The sequence below is a fragment of the Camelina sativa genome, chromosome 13, assembly GCF_030686135.1.
Source record: "Camelina sativa cultivar CO46 ecotype springtype chromosome 13, ASM3068613v1".
Lineage (NCBI taxonomy): Eukaryota > Viridiplantae > Streptophyta > Magnoliopsida > Brassicales > Brassicaceae > Camelina > Camelina sativa.
This window is the reverse complement of record NC_141892.1, coordinates 23,534,647-23,556,923: the sequence shown is the minus strand read 5'-3', so window position 1 is coordinate 23,556,923 and position 22,277 is coordinate 23,534,647. Positions and strand designations below refer to the sequence as shown.

Below are 22,277 nucleotides of genomic sequence, written 5' to 3'. Positions count from 1 at the left end.
AAAATTATGGCATACACATAAAACATCATTTTAAAAGAATTTTTTCTGATTTTTGTTAAAAGTTATATATTAGTTATTGTAAAACATTATAATCTCTTAATTTGAATGCCTAAATAACAGAAATATTTATGTTTGATTTTTATTTGGTTCTAAAAAAATTGGTATACACAAAATTAAGCGGAAAATAATCGGACTAGACATGCATAATTGGAGAATCGATTCTAGGCGGGGATTAGTTATTAATCGAAGCGGAGAGGATGGGTCTAGCGATTTTGCGGGGCGATCGGTGCTAGGCGGAGATTTTTAAAACCGGGATTAAAACAACTTTGTTTATGTGATTGAGAGAGAAACATTCCAGAGATAACCAACCGGTTCTATTCAAGGAAAACCGGTTTCAATGGGTTTAAATGGTTTGGTCCGAAAATGGTAGGAAACCTATTCCTACGAAATTTTTCACGAAATTCTACCATTACTGATTTCCTACGGGACAGTAATGTTTGTTTACGTTTATAACCGTTGAAAAGCATTTTTTTTCTTGTAGTCGATCCTATGATAGGATTCCTATCAATGGGAAACCTATTATATCAAGCAGAAACAGTTCAAAATACTAGTACTACTTTCTCAAAAAATTTGCAAGCTTGAGAAAGAAAATTAAGGAAGTAAAAAATCCCATGAGAATTTGAATACAGAATTTAAGGTTTTATGAAACTGATGAAACGACGAAATTAAACAGTGGTTTTTATATTCTATCAATAACGAAATTTAATCATATTACCCACGTACTGTCATTTACGAGGAAAAATAGTTCTCGTAATCTATAGGAGTCAGAGACCATTCGGGTGATTGGCGACGAAGACCTTAACCTCGTAGAGATAGAAAGCGCAAGTTTGATGTTTCTGAGAGTGATGAATTGGGGAAGAACTTGATGAGCACTCAAAGAGTTACGAGATACAAGCTCCTTTCTGCATAGCTCACATAGATACAACATCTCATATTTGTCAGCTGCACGATAGAGTGATCTAACGTGTTGCTTTGCTTTCTCTGAGAGCATAAAGCCGTCGCTGTAGATGTACTCAACAAAAACCTCCAACTCTTTTTGTTTCAGCTCTGACAGAGTGATTGTCTCCAGCTTCGAAGAAGCCTTAAATTTGTCTGATTCAAATATCTTCATAAACACCTCTGATCTTGCAGACTATATATGACAAGGAAAGAACATTAACAAAGAAATCATATCATGGAAGATCATTTCTACGAATTTATAACTGAATCAGATAATGATAAAAAGTAAAAGGAGTAGAAGACAGAAGAAGTTGCAACCAGAATAAACTTATGAGCATAGATAGCTGCATCCTTATCACTTTCCCGTGCCTGTAGCCGTACATCGACTTCTTGTTCTTTCAAATATTTTTGCCATAGCCTTGGACGCTGGCGTATGAAACTTTTCTCGTTATTATTATAGTCATAGCAATAATCTCTCAAGTACATCTCTAAAACTTTTCTTTCTTTGTTCGGATCCACTTCTGTTAGTAGTGTTTCAATCTCTGCAAAATTCTTGCATGCTAAAAGCTGAGAAAAACTCCTGTAGACCCATTGATTATTCCTTTCTCCTATTTTATTTTCCACTCTTCTTACACAGCCCTGATATCGGCAGAAACTATTATAGTCCTTACCATCGTCGAAAATATCATGGGAATCCCCGCTGTCTTGAAAGTCAGCTTCCTTAAGACGTTTCAAAATAATAAAAGTGGATGATTTATATTTAAAACTGTTGCAATCTCTCATACGTAGGCATCTGAGTCTAGAGAATGTGTTGACCCACCAAGGAATATCTTCAATGGCTGTTTGGTTTAGGACGAGAAGAAGAACGTTTCTTGAGATATCAGGGAATATCCTTAGCTTTGAGCATCCACTGAGATTAACACACTCGAGAGATTTAAGATTGATGTCGGTTGGAAGTACCTCCAACTTTGTGCAATCTTCCATGCTCAAGTAAGTCAGCTTATTGAGATTCTCAACAGATGAAGATGGTAATTCCACCAAACATGAGCAACCCCCGAGATTCATCCACTCAAGATTGGTTGCCAACAAAAGATTTGGGATTTCTTTCAGCTTTTCAGATCCCGACAAATCTATCGTCGTGAGGCATGTAAGCGGCTGAACAAAACAATACAAAAAAGACAACAAGGAGAAAGTGTCAAGAATAAGATATTTTGCAAAACATCATCTAAAATGATTTACCTTTCCCAAAGTTATACCATTACCTGCACTCCTTCCCATAGTTTCTGACTCTTAATTTCTTTCATGTGAAGAGTTTTTAGATTCTCTAAACGCAGGTTAGAGGGGAATTCTTCAGTAGCTGTTCGATTTAGATTAAGCCATGAAATATTACTTGAGATATCAGGAAATCTTCTTAGCCGTGAGCATCCACCGAGATCGAGCCTGTTGAGAGACTTAAGGTTGATTCCTGACGGAAGGGCCTCAAGCTTTGTGCACCAACTCATTTCCAACACCAATAGTTTATGGAGATGCCTGATAGAAGAAGTAATTTTCACCAAGCTCGAGCAATGTCTGAGCAACAATTTCTCAAGACAAGTGGCCATCGAGAGATCTGGAATTTCTTTCAAACTTTTAGATCCTGAGAAATTTATACGCTTGAGACCTGTGAGAGGCTAAACAAAGGCAGAGCAAACGGAAAAAACATATGTTACACACACACACTAAAAAAAAAGAACTCACCCAAAATTTTTAACTCAAAACTCACATGAACTCCTTCCCACAGCTTCTCCAGCTTGCTATTCTGCATTTTGAGCTTAACTAAATGTTGAGGACAAAACTTAGAAGGCAAACATCTTAGTGGGCATCCTATCCAGCTTAGTACTTTGAGTTTTGGGGGCAAATAGTTGAACCCTTCGGAAATGTGCCATCTGACTTTTTTATATGGTTTACTGTTTATCTTTAGAAAATAGAGATTGCGCATCTTTTCAAAGGCTCTCTTATGAATATGCAACTCATCAATCCCCGACATATCCAACAATATACCTAAGACTTTTTTGGTACCCTGAAAAAACAAAATCAATATCTTAACAAGTGACTACATTTAGATGACAATGCTTTAAACATATAGAGTGAACGATCAAAGGAGAACTTACAGTATTATCCTCAAGTACATCGCAAATATCCTTACAATCCAACAGGAATTCTTGTTCCCCGGGTTCGTTAGACTGTGTACGAACGATTTCTTTACCCATTTCTTGTACCAAACAGTGCATCCCAACAATACCTACTCTTACATGTATGAGCGATTTATCAACTAGGTTTTTCAGCCCTATATTAACATCCAAATCACTATCTGCGAGGACCATTTTGATGTAATCAGTTTTCGCACCGTTGAAGAGACATGCGATGTGACGAAATAACGCTTTATCTTCTCTGCTATCTAACTCATCATAGCTGACTCTCAAAGTCTTCTCAATTTTTCCATCCAGTCTCTTCCGAAGCCTAGGCAGCATATCCACCCAATCCTCTTTGCTCCTGCCTCGAAATAACGAACCAAAAACTTTCAGACCTAAAGGAAGACTACCCGCACGCTTTTGTACTTCAGAAGCAAGTTCCATGAAACCATCGGGTGGAGAATCTTGCCTAAATGCATATCGACAAAATATCTGAAGAGCTTGCTTTTCAGATGGGAGACCAACATTGTAAATACAATAAATCCCATGGGATCTCAAAAGATGTTTATCTTTCGTAATAGCAATGATCTTGCTCCCAAGTCCAAACCATTGAGTATGACCAGCCAAGGCATCAAGCACCACTTGATCATCCAAATCATCAATAACAATAAGAAGTTTATGGTGGTTTAGCCTCTCTCCCATTACACCAATATGACCCATCTCTATGTCCCTTTTCCCTAATATCTCAGACAAGAAATTTCTTTGCAAATGCAACTTCATATTATAGTCATCTGTGTTGGCTTTATGGTAATCCTTCCTGCACTTGGATACAAAAGCACTGTCTATGTAGACGCTACCTTGGAAATGACGAGAGAGACGACTAAATAAAGCTCTTGCAATAGTAGTCTTGCCAATTCCCGAAGAACCCCAAATCCCAACCATCCTCACTTCTTCAGATTCTAAACGCAACAATGAACTCATCTCTCCTATATGATCTTCAATGCCAACAAAATCCTCAACATCATCCTTTGATGGATTTAAACTCAGTTTAACCAAAACATCACTGGCGAGTTCTTCTATCATTTTTGCTTCATTAACCCTAACAACAAGAACCAAATCAACACACAAAGCAAGCAAGAAACAAACTAAGTATATATGAATAATCACACCAAGAGAACGTACCAATTTGTAGAATGATAGCCGAGAGTGTTAGCTACATCGATCAAAGCTCTCCTCCATAGATTGATCTCATCCTCTGTTCTGTTCTGACAAGTCTTCTCAAATATTATCCCAAAATCTCCGATCTGTTTCCTAACATGAGAAGGATCCAAGCCATAGAAAACAGGAATCACCACCAATCGATTGCTTTCATCTTTGCATCGAACAATCTCAAGAAGCTCATTTAAACACCAGCTCGAAGAAGCGTAGTTTTTGGAGAAGATAATAACCGCGATCCTCGAACCCCTAATGGCTCGTTTAAGCTCTGGATCAAGCGATTGGCTTCTCTCGATCTCGTTATCTTTAAACGCAGTTATCAGTTTCCGATCTAACTCCTTGAGAAAGTGGCTGAGGAATGTTTGACGAACATCTTCACCGCTGAAGCTTGGAAAGACGTCGTATATCCAATTGCGAGCCATACGTACGTACCTTCTTAGTCAATGGAGCGATCAAGGACTGAGATTTTTTTTTTATTTGAGAGACTAATCAGAGAAAAGAAGTGAGAAATCTCAGCTTCGTCAAGCTCATGAGTTTTTCTTACTGTCCTTCTGGGAAATTTGCAACGAAATTTTGATTGAAGTTTCCCAAGCTTACGTACGTACTGGGTCCGGTCAACTAAGAAGTCAAACGAAATGATGAATACAAATACAAGACTTGCACATTGATTACTTGTTTGTTGGAGGATCTATTGTAACAGTAGGTGACTTGTCATTAGCCTGAAAAGAAGAAAACATATCAACACAGTAAATGGACTAATTCATCCATCAACACCAACGATTCAAATTTGTATTGTTTGTGTGTGTGTGTTACAATTACAAAACCTCATCAGATTCAGCATAAGCTACTACTATTTTTACTATGAGACAAAGATTCTACTGGACAGAGAAGTTGACGAAAGAACTCAGTCAAACAAAAAAAAAAAAAAAAAAAAATCAAAATTCCAGTTTTGAAGATGCATATGAAAATTGGAAACTTTAATGTAATAAGAAGCTTCTGGTGCTGCTTTCAATTCTAGAAAAGTCCCAATTTTAAAACCAAATTAACAATTCATACAATCAAATGGGTTCAAGGGATCACCGAATTGTATAAGGAATTTACGAAATTCTTGAGTTCAATAGAATACCCAATACCGTGATAGAAACAGCGACGAAGCTCTCGTGCCCGTGGGTGCGACGAAGGAACCATGGATTTAGAGTAGGAGAGAGATCCGCGCCATGCTCGAAACAATTTGTCCAGAACCGCCATTAGAGTGTGTGATTACACAATTTTTCTCGAGCTTCGAAGGGTTTATGAGGTTTTTTGAGGATCCCATCCGACCGTATATTAAAACAAACTTGTTTATGTGATTCAGAGAGAAACATTCCAGAGATAACCAACCGGTTCTATTCAAGGAAAACCGGTTTAAGTGGGTCTTTATGACTCTGATTCTTATCTTTTTGTCAACGGATATTATCTTTTTAGTTTTTTTACTCAAATGAGCCAAATTATATGGAAATATTGTTTCCATAAGTGATGTATTGCGCGGTTTCCTAGAAATTTTTCATGACAAATTTTCTGGTTTAACAAATAACAACCGTGATTCTTGAATCTCTAATGGCTCGTCTAAGCTTGGGATCAAGCGGTTGGCTTCTCTCGATCTCGTTATCTTTGAAAGCACTGATCAGTCTCCGATCTAGCAAAATCATCAATGAATCAAGTAGTTGGTTTTTTTATTTATTTATTAAAAAATGCCTAATTAGGAGAAACCGAGAATCACAATTTCCCACAAAGACATATACCAACAGAGGAAGCGGCAATGGCGGAGTCACAATCAAAGGTCTTGAATCGAGAGCATTAATGATTTGACTTGAACCATCGAACTTAACCTAAAGCCTCATTACATCTCAACATTGAAGGGAGCTCCGACCAATCCCCTTCCAACGTAACTAAGGAATAAGGATCATTATTATGGAAGGATTCAGCGTTTCAGAGATTATCATATAATTGTCGATATGTCGTCACCAATGCATTATCTCACCCAACAATTTAGTCCAAATCTTATAACAGTATGGTTGTGACATGGAGGACCCGTACATGTGCGCAGTTGTTAATGTGAGTACTTCTTAGCTTTCTAAAATCATTTTTTTACTTGCTGAAGAAGGAATCAATTTTATAAGTAGTAGTATCAATTGTTTTTACGAAACACAAACGGATCAAAAAGGTAAAAACAACTTTTTCAACAAGCCTGATATAACAAAGAAAGAGTCACCCGCACGAATGAAAAAAATGATTATACAAATCTGATAAGGTTTTGCAAACTAAACAAACCACACACACACAAAATAAAGTCTGATGAAAATGACAATAGTATAAGGGTTCGTGAAAATGATGAAACAATAGAACTAATCAGTGGTTTTTCTTTTCGATTAATAACAACGACGACGACGACAAACAGAACAGTAAGGAACATTGGTCGAGATAGACTTCATTATCTCGACGGTAAGATCTGGGTGATTGACGACGAAAACCTTGAACTCGGAAGAGGTAGAAATCACACTTTTAAAGGTTTTGATAACAGTGAAGGCAGCATCACTGAGGGCTTTGTCAAAAGGGATTTGGGCGAGCTCAAGAACTTTAAGAGCATTCGAAGAGTTAAGAGATGTTACAAGCTCGTCTCTGCATAAGTCACGTAGATGCGGAATCTCAAATTTGCCAGCTGCACGATAGAGTGACTTAACGTGTTGCTTTGCTTTCTCTGAGAGCGTGGATCCGTCGCTGTAAATGAACTCAATGAAAGCCTCTAACTCCTCTTGTTTCATCTTTGAGAAAGTGATTGTCATGACCCTGGACGAAACCTTGTATTTGTCTGATTCAAGCATCTTCTTAAACACCTCTGATCTAGCAGACTATATATGTCAAGGAAAAGAAAATTAACAAATAACAATGGAGACATTACTTCTAGGAATGTTTTTACTGGATAATATAAATGATTAACGGCAAAACTGTTGGAATACAATCCAAGTCCCACATCTGAAGTTTGATAAAACTATCATTAATATATAAAGGGTTAGGGCCAATCTACTAATTGCCAATTGGTTTTTAGTTAGAAGCCCAAGATAAACCCAAATTTAACAAAAACGAGTAGAAGAAGATGAAGAACAAGTAGCAACCAGAATAAGCTTATGAGAATAGATAGATGCCTTCTTATCACTGCCCCTTGCCTTAAGCCGTACATCGACTTGTTGTTCTTTCAAAACCTTTAAAAATCCATCTACGAAAAGATCTTTGTTTGATTTTTTCCCCATATATAGCTTTAGTAATTACTTTAGCATATGACTTGGATCTAGTTTGGCAAACAGTTGTAGGTAATATATATAGAGAGAGCCTAGACGGTCAAAGAAACTCTTTACATTACTTACGTTTTCCAATACTTTTTTTTTGGAAATGAAGGATACATTTATATACTAAAATTCTTAAATTATTTTCGCTTTCTACTGGTAATTTTGTATTAAACCAAACAGATGTTTTAGCAGATGACTTTAATTATCATGTTTCATTCTAAAGAGAGTAATTATCTCTACGTTAGCGGAAGCATGAAACTCATCTCAGATGAGTCATCTGGTTCCAGCATCTTTTTAAAGACCAATGATCTAGCTGCCTATTCGAAACTTCATTTGTGTGGAGGAAATAACGTTAGCGATGATAAACATTTTACTCTCAATATCATTGCTAAACAGTATGAATTGAAAGAAGATAAGAAGTAGAGATAACAAGAATAAAGTTTTTGTGCGTGGATAGTTGTACTCTCCTTGAGCCGTACATTTGCTTGCCATTATTGTTCCTTCGACTGTTTTTCTCAAAACCATCTATAAGAAAACCTCACTACAACAAATAATACATGAAGCGTCACTTTTTATAAGTCAATTGTAGTTTATAGCTTTTACATGCAATAGCCATGCACTACAAGAAAACATTACCAGTTCTGACGAATTTTCCGACCAATATAATGGTCGATTTAAATAACGACCATATTCCAACAGGTAAGCAACTGGAGAAAAAAAATGGTTGGAAATTACCGACGAAACTACCGATGAATATATTCGTTGGTAAAAATCGACTGTTTTCCAACCAATTTCCGACCGATTTAAAACTTGGTTGATAAACAGTCAGTTTTAAACGACCGGATTAATCATCGGTAAACGGCTATAAATTTCCGACCGATTCCCAACCGATATATTTCTGTTTGTGAATCGATCGGTAAACGGTCGAAATATGTTAACGTTACAATAGATCTGTTGCAATAGATCCGTTAGCTACCATTGTCACATTCAAAATCGGTTGGAAATCGGTCGGTTACTTCATGTCATTTGTATAGTTATGGGTTTAGACCAAATTACAAGGTGTGGTATTATCATGGAGAAGTAGATTTAGACCAAATTATACAAGGTGTGGTATTTTCAACAAAATTAGTTTGTAGTTTTAGGCAAAAAATATATATCACTACACGAAAACAGCCAAACAGCCACTGCATTATTAGTCACCTAATAGTCGTTAAATTGGGTTTAATGACTAAAAACTGTAGTTGTAAATCCTTAGTCGGTAGAATTAATAGTCGTAAAATAGTCGACAAATAGCGACTATGTTACAACTAATATGAACAGTCGTAAAATTATTCATAATGTAGTCGTAAATATTTACGACTAATTGGCAACTAATTTTACGACTACGAATATTTGTTGTAACATAGTCTCCAAATTTAGTGACTAATTGACGACTAATTTCCGACTAAGACTGTATTTATGTATTTATACAAATTATATATAGTATTTTAATAATTGTATTTTTATTTTTATTTATTAGTTTTAAATATATTTAAATTATGAATAATGTTTTTTGGAATAAATTGATACTTAAAATAAAAAGAAAAATATATAGATTATTATGAAACCATGATTAAAAATATTGTACTACAAAATAAAATTACAAACATAATTTAAAATAAAAATACATCGTACTCCTAAAAAAATAAGTGGATGAGCATCTGCATAATAAATGGTTGGGCGCCCTTAATGGTTTGGAGCACACTCTCAATTGCCTTGTATTCCGTCTTTGAAGCTTTTTGCGTCCATTCAAAGGGCCTTAACATACCACATCCTTCCCTGCAGCAGTCTTGAATCTCAGCCTTACTTGTGCTTTTGAAAGCTGCACATTTAAGTAAATATCAGAGCAAATGTCTTTCTGCTGAATAATATTCTCATGATGGTGCTTCAGAATTTTTATCTCCCTATTGTAATTACCAGGAGATATGCATGAGCATGTCATGCAATTTCAAACAAGGACCGAATCAAGATACTAGAGAGGTATAGTGTAGAACTGCAATGCTTTCTAATGTGGGGAAAAGAAGTGTATATAACCCATAATGTAGAGAGGTATGAGCATGTCATGCAATTCCAAACAAGGACCGAATCAAGATACTAGAGAGGTGTAGTGTAGAGAGTGTGCTTCTTCAGCTCGTTATGGGCAAGCAGTTCTGCCTTATGTTGTCATTTCCATAAGATCAGAACACATAGGTGAAAACTTGATAGACTTATAAGAGAAAGGAAATAAACTTTGAATATACAAATAGAGTTAAAAAAATGAGAAAGTACAAAGGGAGACTTGCAAAATTAGACTACAAACTTGAGTCAATTGCAATCTTAGACCCTTTTTTTTCTCTCTCCAACATTTGCCACTTTCTTCCTATTAAATCCTTGTTCATTTATTTTATTCACAAAAATGTCATTATTTCTGATTTATTTGAATTTCTTGCGAAAATGTTTATTACATCCATATCTTCATCTTCTTCTTTTATTTACGGTTGTGCCACCGCCATCAATTTTCCAATAACCATGAACAACCAAATTTCAAGCTCTTAAAGCTTCAACAACCTGAATTTGTAAGCTTAAATAACACTCAATGCTATGAGAACTTCATTTTCTTCCATCTCCTCTCCATTTTAATCCAAGAAAATTGGCAAGTGCATTCATCTTGTTATATGTCATGATTCTTGGATAGTGATTAAATTGGTGCTGGGTTTCTTCTGTGGTGACTAAAGATGACGTCCTCGGTGCTTGACATTGCGAAACAACCACCGATAAGGTTATTTTCCAGTAGATTTCGTGATTTTCCTTGATTTTTTGGCGAAATTAGACTTCATTTGTTAGTCAAACCGTCATAATATCATGTAAAGTCTACTATGTGGTCAAATTTGCAATTAAAAATTTATTGAGTTTCGAGCCCGTAGACTGAAATTTCAGTCTCCTTAATTTCATTTGAAAACAAAAAAATATGGTTCAGACTGCATTATAATCTTTCTGTCGGATACTTCGTTTGCAGTCTACTAAGGTGTATTTTTGCAATTGACCAAATTCTTGACTTTTTAGTTATGACTGTCGGACGAAGTCTTCTTCCGATAATAAAAGAGTAGACTTCTATAGTGGCTATTTTTGGATTTGACCAAAATATAAAAACATTGACCGTCATATTATTGATAGAAAATTAATTAGTTGACTGCAAAAGAAGTCTACTAGTTAAAAAAATTAAAATGTTGGTCAACCCCAAAAATGACCACGGCAGACTGCAAACGAAGTCAACAATCCTGGAGACTTCGTACGTAGTCTACTTGGCGAAAGTCAAACTTGGTCAATTGCAAAACTAACCACAATGAAGTTTACTTTTTCTAGTTGACGGATAGATGAAGTTTACTTGTTAGCTAGAAGTCTACTACAAAGTCAATGGTTTGGTCAATTGCAAAAATAACCAGAGTAGAATGCAATCGAAGTTAACTTGTTGAAACTTTCTAAGAAGTCTACAATGTTCTATGTTTTTAATTGCAAAACTGACCAAAAAATTAACAAAGGAAGACAACAAAAGAAGTCAACTATCCTAGTAGACTTCATCCGGTGTCTGCTTTATTAAATTGTAATTGCTAAAATAGACCACACAAAATAGACTTCAAGGGAAGTATCTTCATAGAGGCTAGTTTATGTCTACAAGGTTGACATCAACATGAAGTCTTCATAATTTGATAACCAAGTTATTGCAAGTTGGTGAATAATTTGAAAGGATTTTCTTGTTGTATTCTTTGATATATGATATGTACTTGCCTCTGTATGTCTTTGTTATTCCAGAAGAAACATGATGGGTCTCTTCGGATGTGTGTTGACTACCATGCACTTAACAAGGTGACAATAAAAAACCGTTATCCCATTCCATTGATTGATGATTTGTTTGATAGGCTCAGAGGGGCAAAAGTGTACACAAAGATAGATTTACAGAAGGTTTACTACCAAGTTCGGATTGTGGATGGGGACGAGCCAAAAACCGTGTGTATTACTTGGTATGGATCATTCGAGTGACTAGTGATGCCCTTTGGTCTCACAAATGCGCCAACGACATTTTGCACTCTCATGAACTAGATCCTCCAGCAATACTTGGACCGATTTGTGGTGTCCTACTTAGATGATTTTGTCATTTATAGTAACTCGATGGAGGAGCATGTCGAGCACTTACGAACGGTTTTTCGGGTACTCCGTGAGAATGAGCTCTTTGTGAAGAGGGAGATGTGCACCTTTGCTAACGAAGAAGTACAATTCCTAGAAAATATCATCGGACATGGGAGACTTAAGATGGACGATGCTATAGTAAAGGCCATTAACGTGTGGAAAGCTCTTACAAAGGTTACAGAGGTGCGATCGTTCCTTGGTCTTGTAAACTACTATCAGCGGTTCATTGAGGGGTACTCAAAGAAGGCGGCACCGCTAATGGACATACTAAAGAAGGGGAAGTCATGGGAAAAGTCTGAGCGTTTCCAACACACATTTGAGGTGTTGAAAACCGTGGTAAGCCAGGAACCCGTCCTTGTCCTACCTGATTTTGCGTTACCCTTCGAGTTGCACACTAATGCTTCGGATTTCACCATCTGGGGTTTTCTAATACAAAATAGGCACCCTATAGCCTTTGAGAGCTGCAAGTTGAATGATACGAAAAGGCATTATACCGTCCAAGAAAAGGAGATGCCGATCATAGTGCATTTCCAAACCCAAAAAGAAGCTATCCTCGTAGCAAGCAAGGTGGCAAGACTTTTTGGCAAAATTTGACTACGCGCTGGAATACAAGCCTGGGAAGGACAATGTTATGGCTGCACTAAGTCGGAAAGTAAAATTGGCGGCTATTAGTCAAGCTGAAGGGGATATTGTGGCACGTGTTCTGGAGGGACTTGAGAGTGTCCCACTTGCCAAGGAATTGATGAAGTTGGTGAGAGAAGGTAAAACACAAAGGTATTGGATAAAGGATGAATTATTCTATGCCAAAGGGCAATGATTATATGTCCCAAAGAGCGGAAGTCTTCAAAGGGTCATCATTCGCGAATGTCATGACACTCGATGGGAGGACTTCAATGACAGAAGCGGACATTGGCACTAGTAGAAGCAGCCTATTTTGGCTACAAATGCGGGACACCGTGGAACTTTATGTTAAAACTTGTCTAATTTGCCAACAAGACAAGACAGAGAATAAACAACCCGCAGGTCTATTGGATTCAGTATCGCTTGACTTCATTAGTGCCTTGCCAATACCAAAGAAATGCGGTTCGATTATGGTGATTGTTGACAGATTCTCGAAGTACGTAACTTTTGTGGCTTGTAACCGAGATTGTACCACGAAAGAAGCCGCGAGGGTGTTTTTCAAGAACGTAGTGAAGCTTTGGGGCTTACCACATAACATCATCAGTGACCGAGACCCACGTTTCACCATGAAATTACGGACCGAGTTGTTCAAGATGCTAGGCACCAAACTAAATTTCTCGATGTGTTTTCATCCTCAATCGGACGACCAAAGTGAGAGGGTGAATGCTTTGTTGGAGTTATACCTTCGACATTTTGTAAGTGCCAACGAACAAGACTAGGCGAAGTTGCTGGACATTGCCCAGCTTTCTTATAACTTGCAGCGAAGCGAATCCACTGGGCGAAGTCAATTTGAGTTAGCAACGGGACAACAACCATTAACTCTGCACACACTTGTCATGCCACCTACAGAGGGGAAGAGTCCAAGAGCGTTCAAGATGGCCAAGACTTGGGAGGAACACGCTGATCTTGCTCGAGCGTGTTTTAATAAATCTCGAAGACGGATGAAGGAGTGGGTAGACGAGAAAAGGAAAAAGGTCGAGTACTCGGTAGGAGACTTAGTACTCGTGAAGCTTCTCCCACAACAATTCAAGGTCTTTCAAAGCATATACAAGGGACTATTTCGGAGGTACGAGGGTCCGCTCGAAGTTCTCGCAAAGGTAGGAAATGTGTCCTAATGGGTAAGATTACCGGACACCCTGAAGATTCATCATGTCTTCCATGTTAGCATGCTTAAGCCATATCACCAAGACGACGAAGACCAGAGTCGAAGAGTGGGAAAATTGGTAATTTCATACACCAGCATAGGGGGTATGTTCAATTCCTACATCAGCTTTAACATTGGGCAAATCCATACATTAAGTTCAATAAAATTAAAATTCACTACCCCAAATTGTAAAATGGTGTTAAAACATACACAAGCAGTAACAATGTTAAGAGACCGCTAACGGTTGCATACGTGAAAGCCACGTATAAAACGACGTCGTTTTGAAAAACAAAAGAAAGAGATTCTTTTGGCTAAAACGACGTCGTTTCTATCTTTTTCTTCTTCTTTTTTTTTTTTCTTTTTCAAAAGGCTTTTATTAAAATTGCCCACTGAAATTGGGCTGGGCCGCCGATTTACATGAAATTGCAGAAACAAAGGAAATCCGAAAAAACAAGTCATCGCCGGAAAAGAAGCTCTGAAACCTATTGAAACCGCCGACGCAGAGAGGTCAGCCATTAAAACCGGCGGAAGCGAGAAGCACAACTTTGCGGCGGATCAAAGTACTAAGTGAATGGGGGAAAGCTTCCGACTCCTGGAATCGGAACCTTTTCATCGACCAGCCAACCCGTCACAGCTCTCCCGGTAAAGCAACCTTTCCGACATCACGACACGTTGCTGACGGCTCCCGTTCTCAGCAGGATACGGCTCTCGTTTATAGCTTCGGCCTGAACCCTTCCTTCCCAGTTCTGACTCTTCTCTGATTTCTGATCCAATCCCCTTCAACCGGTCTAGAGGAAGCAAGTCGAGGAGATGATTGTGGCCGATGGCTCAATCGGAAAGCTCAACCACCCAAGACCCTCCGCGACAGCCAGCCAGATCCAGAAGGATCTGCTATTAACCTTTCAGAAAAATCAGTTAACCCACCATCTTCCCCTTTGACTTCCGCCGTAGACACAATAACCAACACGGCGGCTGAGCCACGAGAAGCAACCGCCGCTACCTACCGGCGTCCTCAAACCAAAGTGAACGTAGCGGAGATCTCCTACCAACACGTTGGACCCATATGTACTTCAAAGGGGAAGAAACCTCACCACTACTTACGAGGAAGGTGACATCAACTTCTTCAGGTAGAAACACAAGTCGGGAAAGAAGAAAAGGGAAAGAAAAAGATAGAAACGACGTCGTTTTAGCCAAAAGAATCTCTTTCTTTTGTTTTTCAAAACAACGTCGTTTCATACGTGGTTTCCACGTATGCAACCATTAACGGTCTCTTAACACCGTTACAGCTTTTGTATGTTTTAACACTATTTTACAAGTTGGGATAGTAAATTTAAATTTTATTGAACTTGATGTATGGATTTGCCCAATGTTAAAGTTGAGGTAGGAATTGAACATACCTCCTTAGCTGGGGTATGAAATTACCAATTTTCCGTCGAGGAGTATCCGATCGAGAACCACCCGTGATGACCAAATCTCACGACTTGGAGATTGGAGAGATACTCGCATCCAAGGAATTACAGAAACGTGGCATCCCACGATAGTAGGCCTGAGCAAAATACCCGAACCCAAAAATCCGACCCGAACCCCATTCAAAAAACCCGACCCAAATCCGTATTCGAAAATTTAAAATACCCGAATGGGTCTAGGATTTATTGAGATCGGATACCCGAACAGGTACCCGAATTAACCCGAACATATATAAACATAGTGCATAATAGTCACTAGTGAGATTCAAACCCATCACCTAAAGCATTTAATGGGTGCATTCTAACCATTTTGCCACTTTGATATCTTTGACTAATTCTAAAACCTCCCGTATTTATATATTACTATGTACAACTTTCTTTTTAAAAAAAAAAATTAGATATGGGGGGTGGGGCACGTCCCCCACACTCGTTTTTAATAATTATTCAGTTACACTTTACTGTAATGTATCCGATAGCTCATTTGGAGAGAAATGCCTTATATTGAGTCTCAGGACAGAGGTTCAAATCCTCAATGTTTTGCCTCTTGTGTCCCATATAATTTTTGATCCTGGATCCACCACTGTCCCCTATCATAAGAAAATGGGTAAGATATATAAACAAGAGCATGGTGATGGAAGGAGAAGTCTACATGTGTGGTCTACAAGCCAAAAGAAGGTATATGGAGCCATTCATTATCTCGAGGATTTTGGCTGATGGGTAGGGTCGTAGGGATATCCTATTGCGTTATAGGGTAACGTGCTATGAATCAGATGGTATGAGTCCCAAGAGTCGAGTGCGTGGTGTTGTTAGATTGGTGAATTATGGCTTTCACGTTATTTTTTTCATGCAATCTTATATAAACCAATGCATATGAGGTTTTTTTTTTTTACTGTTACAGAAAAAGTAGACAAATAATTAATAATCACCGCAACACGTAAGCGCAATTTTAGTAAAGTACAAAATTAATAAAAAAAATGTAAGAGTTTTCTAACAATTATACCACTTTCGAAATTCAATCTTTCTTAATGTACCATTTTCGAAACTTCTTTTTCAATATACCACATCTGCATATCGAAATGATCATTGTAGCCTCAATTTTGTATTACAACACATATCAATACAAAACTGTTTATTTGTTTTTTTAATAAAAAATAAACTTTTGTCCTGTTTTTTCAGTTTCTCCAACGCAGCCCAACAATCCTATTTCGAATTAAAGCTGTGAGATAGAAGAAGAACTGTTTAATACAGTTCACTTTAATTATCTCTCTTCGCTTCCGTTTCGATTTACACTTTTCTTCTTCTCAATTTTCTTTCACTTTCCCTCTTCGATTCCGCATGCAAATCTAAAACTCTTCCATGGATAAAAGCAATGAATCAAACTCACCTAACCAGCATGTGGCGTCGGACGATTCTGGTTCCAAGTTCCAAACTCTCCTTTTTGAGAAAATTTTACCTAGTAGACAAGTTCCAAACTCTCCTAATTTGTCTATTTGGAACACTTATTTAATTATTAATCTTATGGACAAGTTTATAACTGGATAATTTTTCTAAGAACAATACCGGTTAATGGACAAGTTTTATTTACAACTTGTCTACTAGTTAATATATTTGACAAATGGACTAGTTCAAGCTAATAGACAAATTTATATTTCTCAACTTGTCCATACAATTTACCTTGTCCATCGGACCAATTTTGTCTACTGCGTTATGCTGCTCTCATATATCTAAATAAAAAAACAGCTTACAAAATCTACGTGTTCTCAGTTTTTTTATTTAAATTACAAATTTTATTTTATGCTGACCCACAGTCTAATGTACCAATTTTTGTGTCATAAAACGACAATATAATCTCAAATCTCAAAAAAAATGTGAGATTTGGGAAAAGGTTTTAACTGAATGTGGTAGAATCAATAAAAATCCCATGATGTAACGTATCCCGTTAGAAATAATTTATAAATCATAGTCCGCTTAACAATTAACTCTTTTTCAAAAAAAAAAAAGTCAGCTTAACATATAATTTCTCAAATTGGTAGGCTCGTCTGGTGCAGGACAACCTCGTTCAATTTTTTTGTTTGTTTTAAAGCTTACATAAATGTTAATAAAAATACTAAATTCTTTTAGAAATAACAACTACCCATTTAGTGGCAAAAAGATTCGTCCACCACAAGTGTTGACACAGTGGTCTACTGTTTTTCTTTATAATAGTCAATAATGTAGCAGATGTACATGCAAGTATAACGACGACAAATCAATATTTCAATCTATTCTACTCGTACCTTTTTGCCTTATAATCGAAAATTTAAATAAACTAAAATATCACAAATTAACATCAAAAAATTTAAACTATCTTTACTAATATGTATTCAAGACACTTTTTGCAAAAAAAAATGACTATAACCAAAGCTAATTAACTAATTTAACTATAAATAGATGAAACCATATACATATGATCGCGAGAAATCTTTGCATCGACTTTAAGTGTGAGCTATAGAGTCATCGAGGATATGCGTATAACTATTTTGACATGAGCATATAGTGAGAGCCAAAGATGAGGAAAAATTGCAACTAAAGTATATCCCACACAACTGGGTAATGAATTGACTTCATTATATGATGTATGATGTATACATTTTACAGGTGTATATGGGATCTGATCAGACCTAGGACTCCGACCTATAAAAAGTCAACTTTAATGACAAACCTTGTCATTGTGACCTTAGACCAATGATGTCTCCTGTGTACTTAATTAATACATGAGGATATAGAAAACTAATTCTAAAATATTTGGAATCCTGAACTAAATTTGATGTCGGGAATATATATATATATATATATATATATATATAGGAGTAGCTTAACAATCATTGAAAAGAAAACAAAAGCTAGCACCACCAAGATGGAGAATTATATGATTCGTTCTGATAATTTTCTTCGTATTATGTTCTTCATCCTGTCCATTTCTTTTGTGTCTGTGACATGCGCCAATACTCATCAAAAAGGTGAGGTAGATAAAGTTTCATCTGTTTTTGAAGACGTTCGTATTGGACTGGTGGTGGACATGAGTTCCATGGAAGGAAACTTTGTGAGAAGCTCAGTTTCCATGGCGCTTTCTGATTTCTATCATGTCAACAAGGGCTATAGAACAAGGGTCTCTGTCTTATCCAGAGACTCTCATGGTGACCCTCTCCAAACTTTAGCCGCAGGTACGTCAACATATTTTTTCTACAACAAGCTCATATATACTAGCAAGTGAATCGCTGGAGATAGATAAGTCACGCAATAACTAATATGTTAAGACCAGGATTTGAACCTTGCTAGTATAGTCGACACTGTGTACTCGTAGATGGAGGCCTTAAATGATAACGTTACATGCCCTTCATATGCTCCAAAGTTGACTTTGTTAATCTGAATTTTGATTCAAGATCACCGCTTATATATTAATATATTATTTCTAGGGTAGAGTTTGAAGAAAAGATGAATTGTTAGAATTAATCTTATATAAGGTTAAATAGGGTGAAACAAACAAAGATGAATTCAGATGCTTTATGGTATAAACGTTAGTCTCAGTAGGTTTTAAGACGGACAGTTCTCATAGATACCACTAAAATAAAATTTTAGAAGTTTTTACATGTGAAAGAGGCTTCTAAAATTGGTGTTTTGTTTTATCCTCTAATTTACTTATATACAACAAGACCAGTTTTAAAGTCTTAATTTAAATTACAATTCCCAACAAAAAAAAACATGTAATGACCATGAAGCAAAAGATATAATAGTATACTACCCTAATTAGGTTTCACATACCTTCAAAAAATATTTCATATATACCACAAAGTTAAGGGTTTTACAAGTTTAGTAAAACTTACTAAAATCGATTTTCTTCCAAACCTTGTGGTTTTTTAACAAAAAAAAAAATTAAAAAGGGATTTTGATGATATTTTTGAAAAACACAAAACCTAATAGTGGTAACTTTCATTACCAAAAGTAGTTTTTAATGTGACATTGCTTAATTGCATTAGATTTGCATCACCTGTTGAAAGTGTTCACTTTTCATTTTGTGTGACTGTGGACATGTAATTGTTAATACAGCCATGGATCTCCTGCAAACTAAACAAGTGGAAACACTTGTTGGTGGACAATCGTTGTTTGAAGCAAAAGTTTTGGCAGAACTTGGAGAGAAAGCTAAAGTTCCAGTGATATCTTTCCATGTGCCTAGCTCTTTAACCTTGACCAAATATAGTTACTTTATTCAAGCAATGCATGATACCGACTCTGAGGCAAAGGGCATTACAACATTATTCCGCAATTTTGATTGGGCAACTGTTGTTCTTATCTATGAGGATGATGATGACTGGAGAGAGAGTATACAACCTTTGGTCGGACATTTCCAACAAAACGCTATTCACATCGAGTACAAGGCTGAAATTTCTGTGTCATGTAATGAAGAATGTATCATGAAGCACCTAAGAAAGATAAAGACATTGGGGATAAGGATTTGCGTTGCGCATGTCTCTGAAAGCATTGCAAATATTCTTTTCCCATGTGCTCGGACGTTGGGAATGATGGAGGAAGGGCATGCATGGATTCTTACAGCGAGAAGCATGAATAATTTTCAAGACACAAACTATGTAGCAAAGGAGGCAATGGAAGGTGTGATTGGTTTCAAGTCTTATATTCCATTAACCATGGAACTTCACAATTTTACTTTGAGATGGAAGAGATCTTTGCTACCCGAAGAAGTGACGAGGATGAGCATTTGTAGCATATGGGCTCACGATATAGCTTGGAGTCTTGCAAGGGCAGCAGAATTAGCAACGCTACCAGGTTTGCATATCAATGATCTGCTTGAGACAATTTTAGAAAGTACTACTAAGCATAAAGGTTTTAGTGGTGAAATAAAAATAATCGACAGAAAAATAATCTCATACAAATTTGAGATTATAAATATGATAGGACGAGGTGAAAGAAGTGTAGGATTATGGAGTTCTGGTAGTTTCATAGGTAAGAACAGAAGAAAAAATTCGTCTTCTACCAATGTACTTGAGACAATAATATGGCCTGGAGGGTCTACTAGAATTCCAAAAGCTCGTTTGTTGAAAGACGAGAGACAAAGTAAAAAGAAGAAGCTGAGAGTTTTGGTACCAGCGGGAAACTACATACCACAATTATTGGAAGTCAAAACAGATGTTAAAACAGGAGTCACAGCTGCTAAAGGTTACTGCATAGAAGTTTTCGAGACGTCAATTCAACCTTTCAATTATGAAGTGGAGTACATACCTTGGCCTGTTGCATTTAACTACCATGAGTACAATGAATTAGTGTACGCAATCTATGACCAGGTAAAAATTACATATTTGAAAGTTTTATATTTACCGTCCATCACTGGAGTTATATTTTTATATAAAAAACTTTCTTATTTTGTTTTCTTACTTCTTCCACAGAGAGACAAGTATGATGTAGCTGTTGGAGATATCACAATTACTGATAACAGATCTACATATGTAGATTTTACATTACCATTCACTGATATTGGCCTCGCAGTTGTGGCTGCCAAAGACAAAAGCATGTGGATTATTTTTAAGCCTTTAAAACTTAGTCTATGGCTAACAATCATAGGTTTCTTTATCTTGACCGGGGTTGTAGTTTGGTTGATAGAGCGGCACGATAACACTGATTTCCAAGGCTCTTATGTCCACCAAATTGGAACATTGCTAAGTTTTGGGTTCTCGACCCTTGTCTTCGCTCATCGTAAGTAGGAGAAATCAAATCCACATTCTTGATTTTGCCTATCACAAAAACTCTTAACTCTTTAACATTTTTCTTTTTTTTTTTGGCTTTGCTTGGATTGGTCAATATATAGGGGAGAGGCTACAACATAGTTTATCAAGATTTGTTGTTATTGTTTGGGTATTTGCGGTGCTTATATTGACCTCAAATTACACTGCAACGTTGACATCAGTGATGACGGTTCAACAAATACGGTTGAAATCTCAAGAAAACATTGGCTTCTTCTTAGACTCTGTTGCAGCAAAAGCGGTTTATTATGATAATCCTACATTCCAAGGACCGAGATACAAAGGGTTAGAGACATATGATTATATAAATGCTTTAAAGAATGGAACAATCTTGTTCATCGTCGATGAAGTTCCATACGTAAAGCTACTTGTTGCTAGATACCCTTCAGAATTCTACATTGTCAAAACCGAAAGCCTTACCAACGGCTTTGGATTCGTAAAGTCTATCATCCTTCCTCTTTTATTATATTATTTTGTATGCACTCTTGTTTTATATAGCATCATCCCATCCATCTTTCTCTCTTTAGGTTTTTCAAAAAGGATCTCCTTTGGTTCAAAACGTTTCAAGAGAAATCGCAATGCTAAGGAGAACAGAGAAGCTAAAAGCCATGGAGAACTGGTGGTTTCATAGACAAACAATATATGCCACAAGTGATGATACGAGCGATCCCCTCACGGTTTACACATTTCGCGGTTTGTTTATGATCACAGGAGTTTCTTTCGCATTTGCTCTCACTGTCTATCTAATCCCCTGGAACCGAGACCAAAGACAAGTCTTTCTTAAACATTTCCACCATTTTGTTAATCATCGATTTGGAAGAGTAATTCGTCCGTCGCCCACCACACTTGCCTAGCAAGTCATCAATATGAGAAATCTATTCTCATGTCATCTTCTTTTTATGTACTTGTCAAGTTTACATTCTCTTGATCTTGTGATTGTGTGTGTTTATGTGAACTAGAAATTATACTCCGCTACGCGCGGGTTTTGATTACATTTTGTATTTGAATTATCTTTTGAAGTATTGTTATTTGATGTTATATATATATATATTATATTATATTTATTTCTTTATATTTGAGTTAGTTAATATCAGATTTTTTCTTTATGTTTTGGATTATTGTAATTTTTTTTTTTTGGTTTTAGATGTTGTAGTTGTGTGAATGATAGAATAGAGTGTTGGATAAAATGAAAAAACACTATTTAGACCACTGTACTCCTAGATTCATAATAATAATTTATATTTTTTCTTTAATTTACCAATTGGTTAAGAGCAGGAAATATC

At 36.6% G+C, this 22,277-nt stretch overlaps 2 protein-coding genes and 1 pseudogene across 3 annotated transcripts; 1 reads left to right on the top strand and 2 right to left on the bottom strand.

Annotated features, from left to right (window-relative positions):
* Positions 1-644: 644 nt before the first annotated feature.
* LOC104773283 (disease resistance protein RPS6) lies at positions 645-5,766 on the bottom strand. Of its 2 annotated transcripts, none has more exons than XM_010497860.3 (7): positions 5,512-5,766; positions 4,353-5,104; positions 3,150-4,269; positions 2,762-3,058; positions 2,262-2,669; positions 1,318-2,154; positions 645-1,192 (listed from the first exon to the last, which is right to left on the bottom strand). In XM_010497860.3, exons 2-7 carry the CDS (start codon positions 4,805-4,807, stop codon positions 767-769), a joined length of 3,543 nt encoding a protein of 1,180 aa, XP_010496162.2. In that variant the 5' UTR covers positions 4,808-5,104; positions 5,512-5,766; the 3' UTR covers positions 645-766. The 2 variants fall into 2 exon arrangements, with proteins under 2 accessions (XP_010496162.2, XP_010496161.2); XM_010497859.3 differs by having other exon boundaries at positions 5,519-5,737.
* A 1,027-nt stretch (positions 5,767-6,793) lies between these two features.
* On the bottom strand, positions 6,794-7,672 carry LOC104773305 (putative BTB/POZ domain-containing protein At2g40440 pseudogene; annotated as a pseudogene).
* A 10,407-nt stretch (positions 7,673-18,079) lies between these two features.
* Positions 18,080-22,016, top strand: LOC104773304 (glutamate receptor 1.4-like). Its single transcript, XM_010497885.2, has 5 exons — positions 18,080-18,405; positions 19,289-20,538; positions 20,641-20,947; positions 21,060-21,430; positions 21,522-22,016. Exons 1-5 carry the CDS (start codon positions 18,099-18,101, stop codon positions 21,846-21,848), a joined length of 2,562 nt encoding a protein of 853 aa, XP_010496187.2. The 5' UTR covers positions 18,080-18,098; the 3' UTR covers positions 21,849-22,016.
* The last annotated feature ends 261 nt before the right edge of the window (positions 22,017-22,277 follow it).

Bases quoted from the DNA above. Each gene is read 5' to 3' on its own strand.
- LOC104773304 (XM_010497885.2), top strand. From the start codon at position 18,099: ATGGAGAATTATATGATTCGTTCTGATAATTTTCTTCGTATTATGTTC. The intron at 20,539-20,640 runs GTAAAAATTACA...CTTCTTCCACAG, and splicing joins TGTACGCAATCTATGACCAG to AGAGACAAGTATGATGTAGC. The intron at 20,948-21,059 runs GTAAGTAGGAGA...GTCAATATATAG, and splicing joins GACCCTTGTCTTCGCTCATC to GGGAGAGGCTACAACATAGT.
- LOC104773283 (XM_010497860.3), bottom strand. From the start codon at position 4,807: ATGGCTCGCAATTGGATATACGACGTCTTTCCAAGCTTCAGCGGTGAA. The intron at 2,155-2,261 runs GTAATGGTATAA...TGTTTTGTTCAG, and splicing joins AACTATGGGAAGGAGTGCAG to CCGCTTACATGCCTCACGAC. The intron at 1,193-1,317 runs GTTGCAACTTCT...TGTCATATATAG, and splicing joins ATGCTCATAAGTTTATTCTG to TCTGCAAGATCAGAGGTGTT.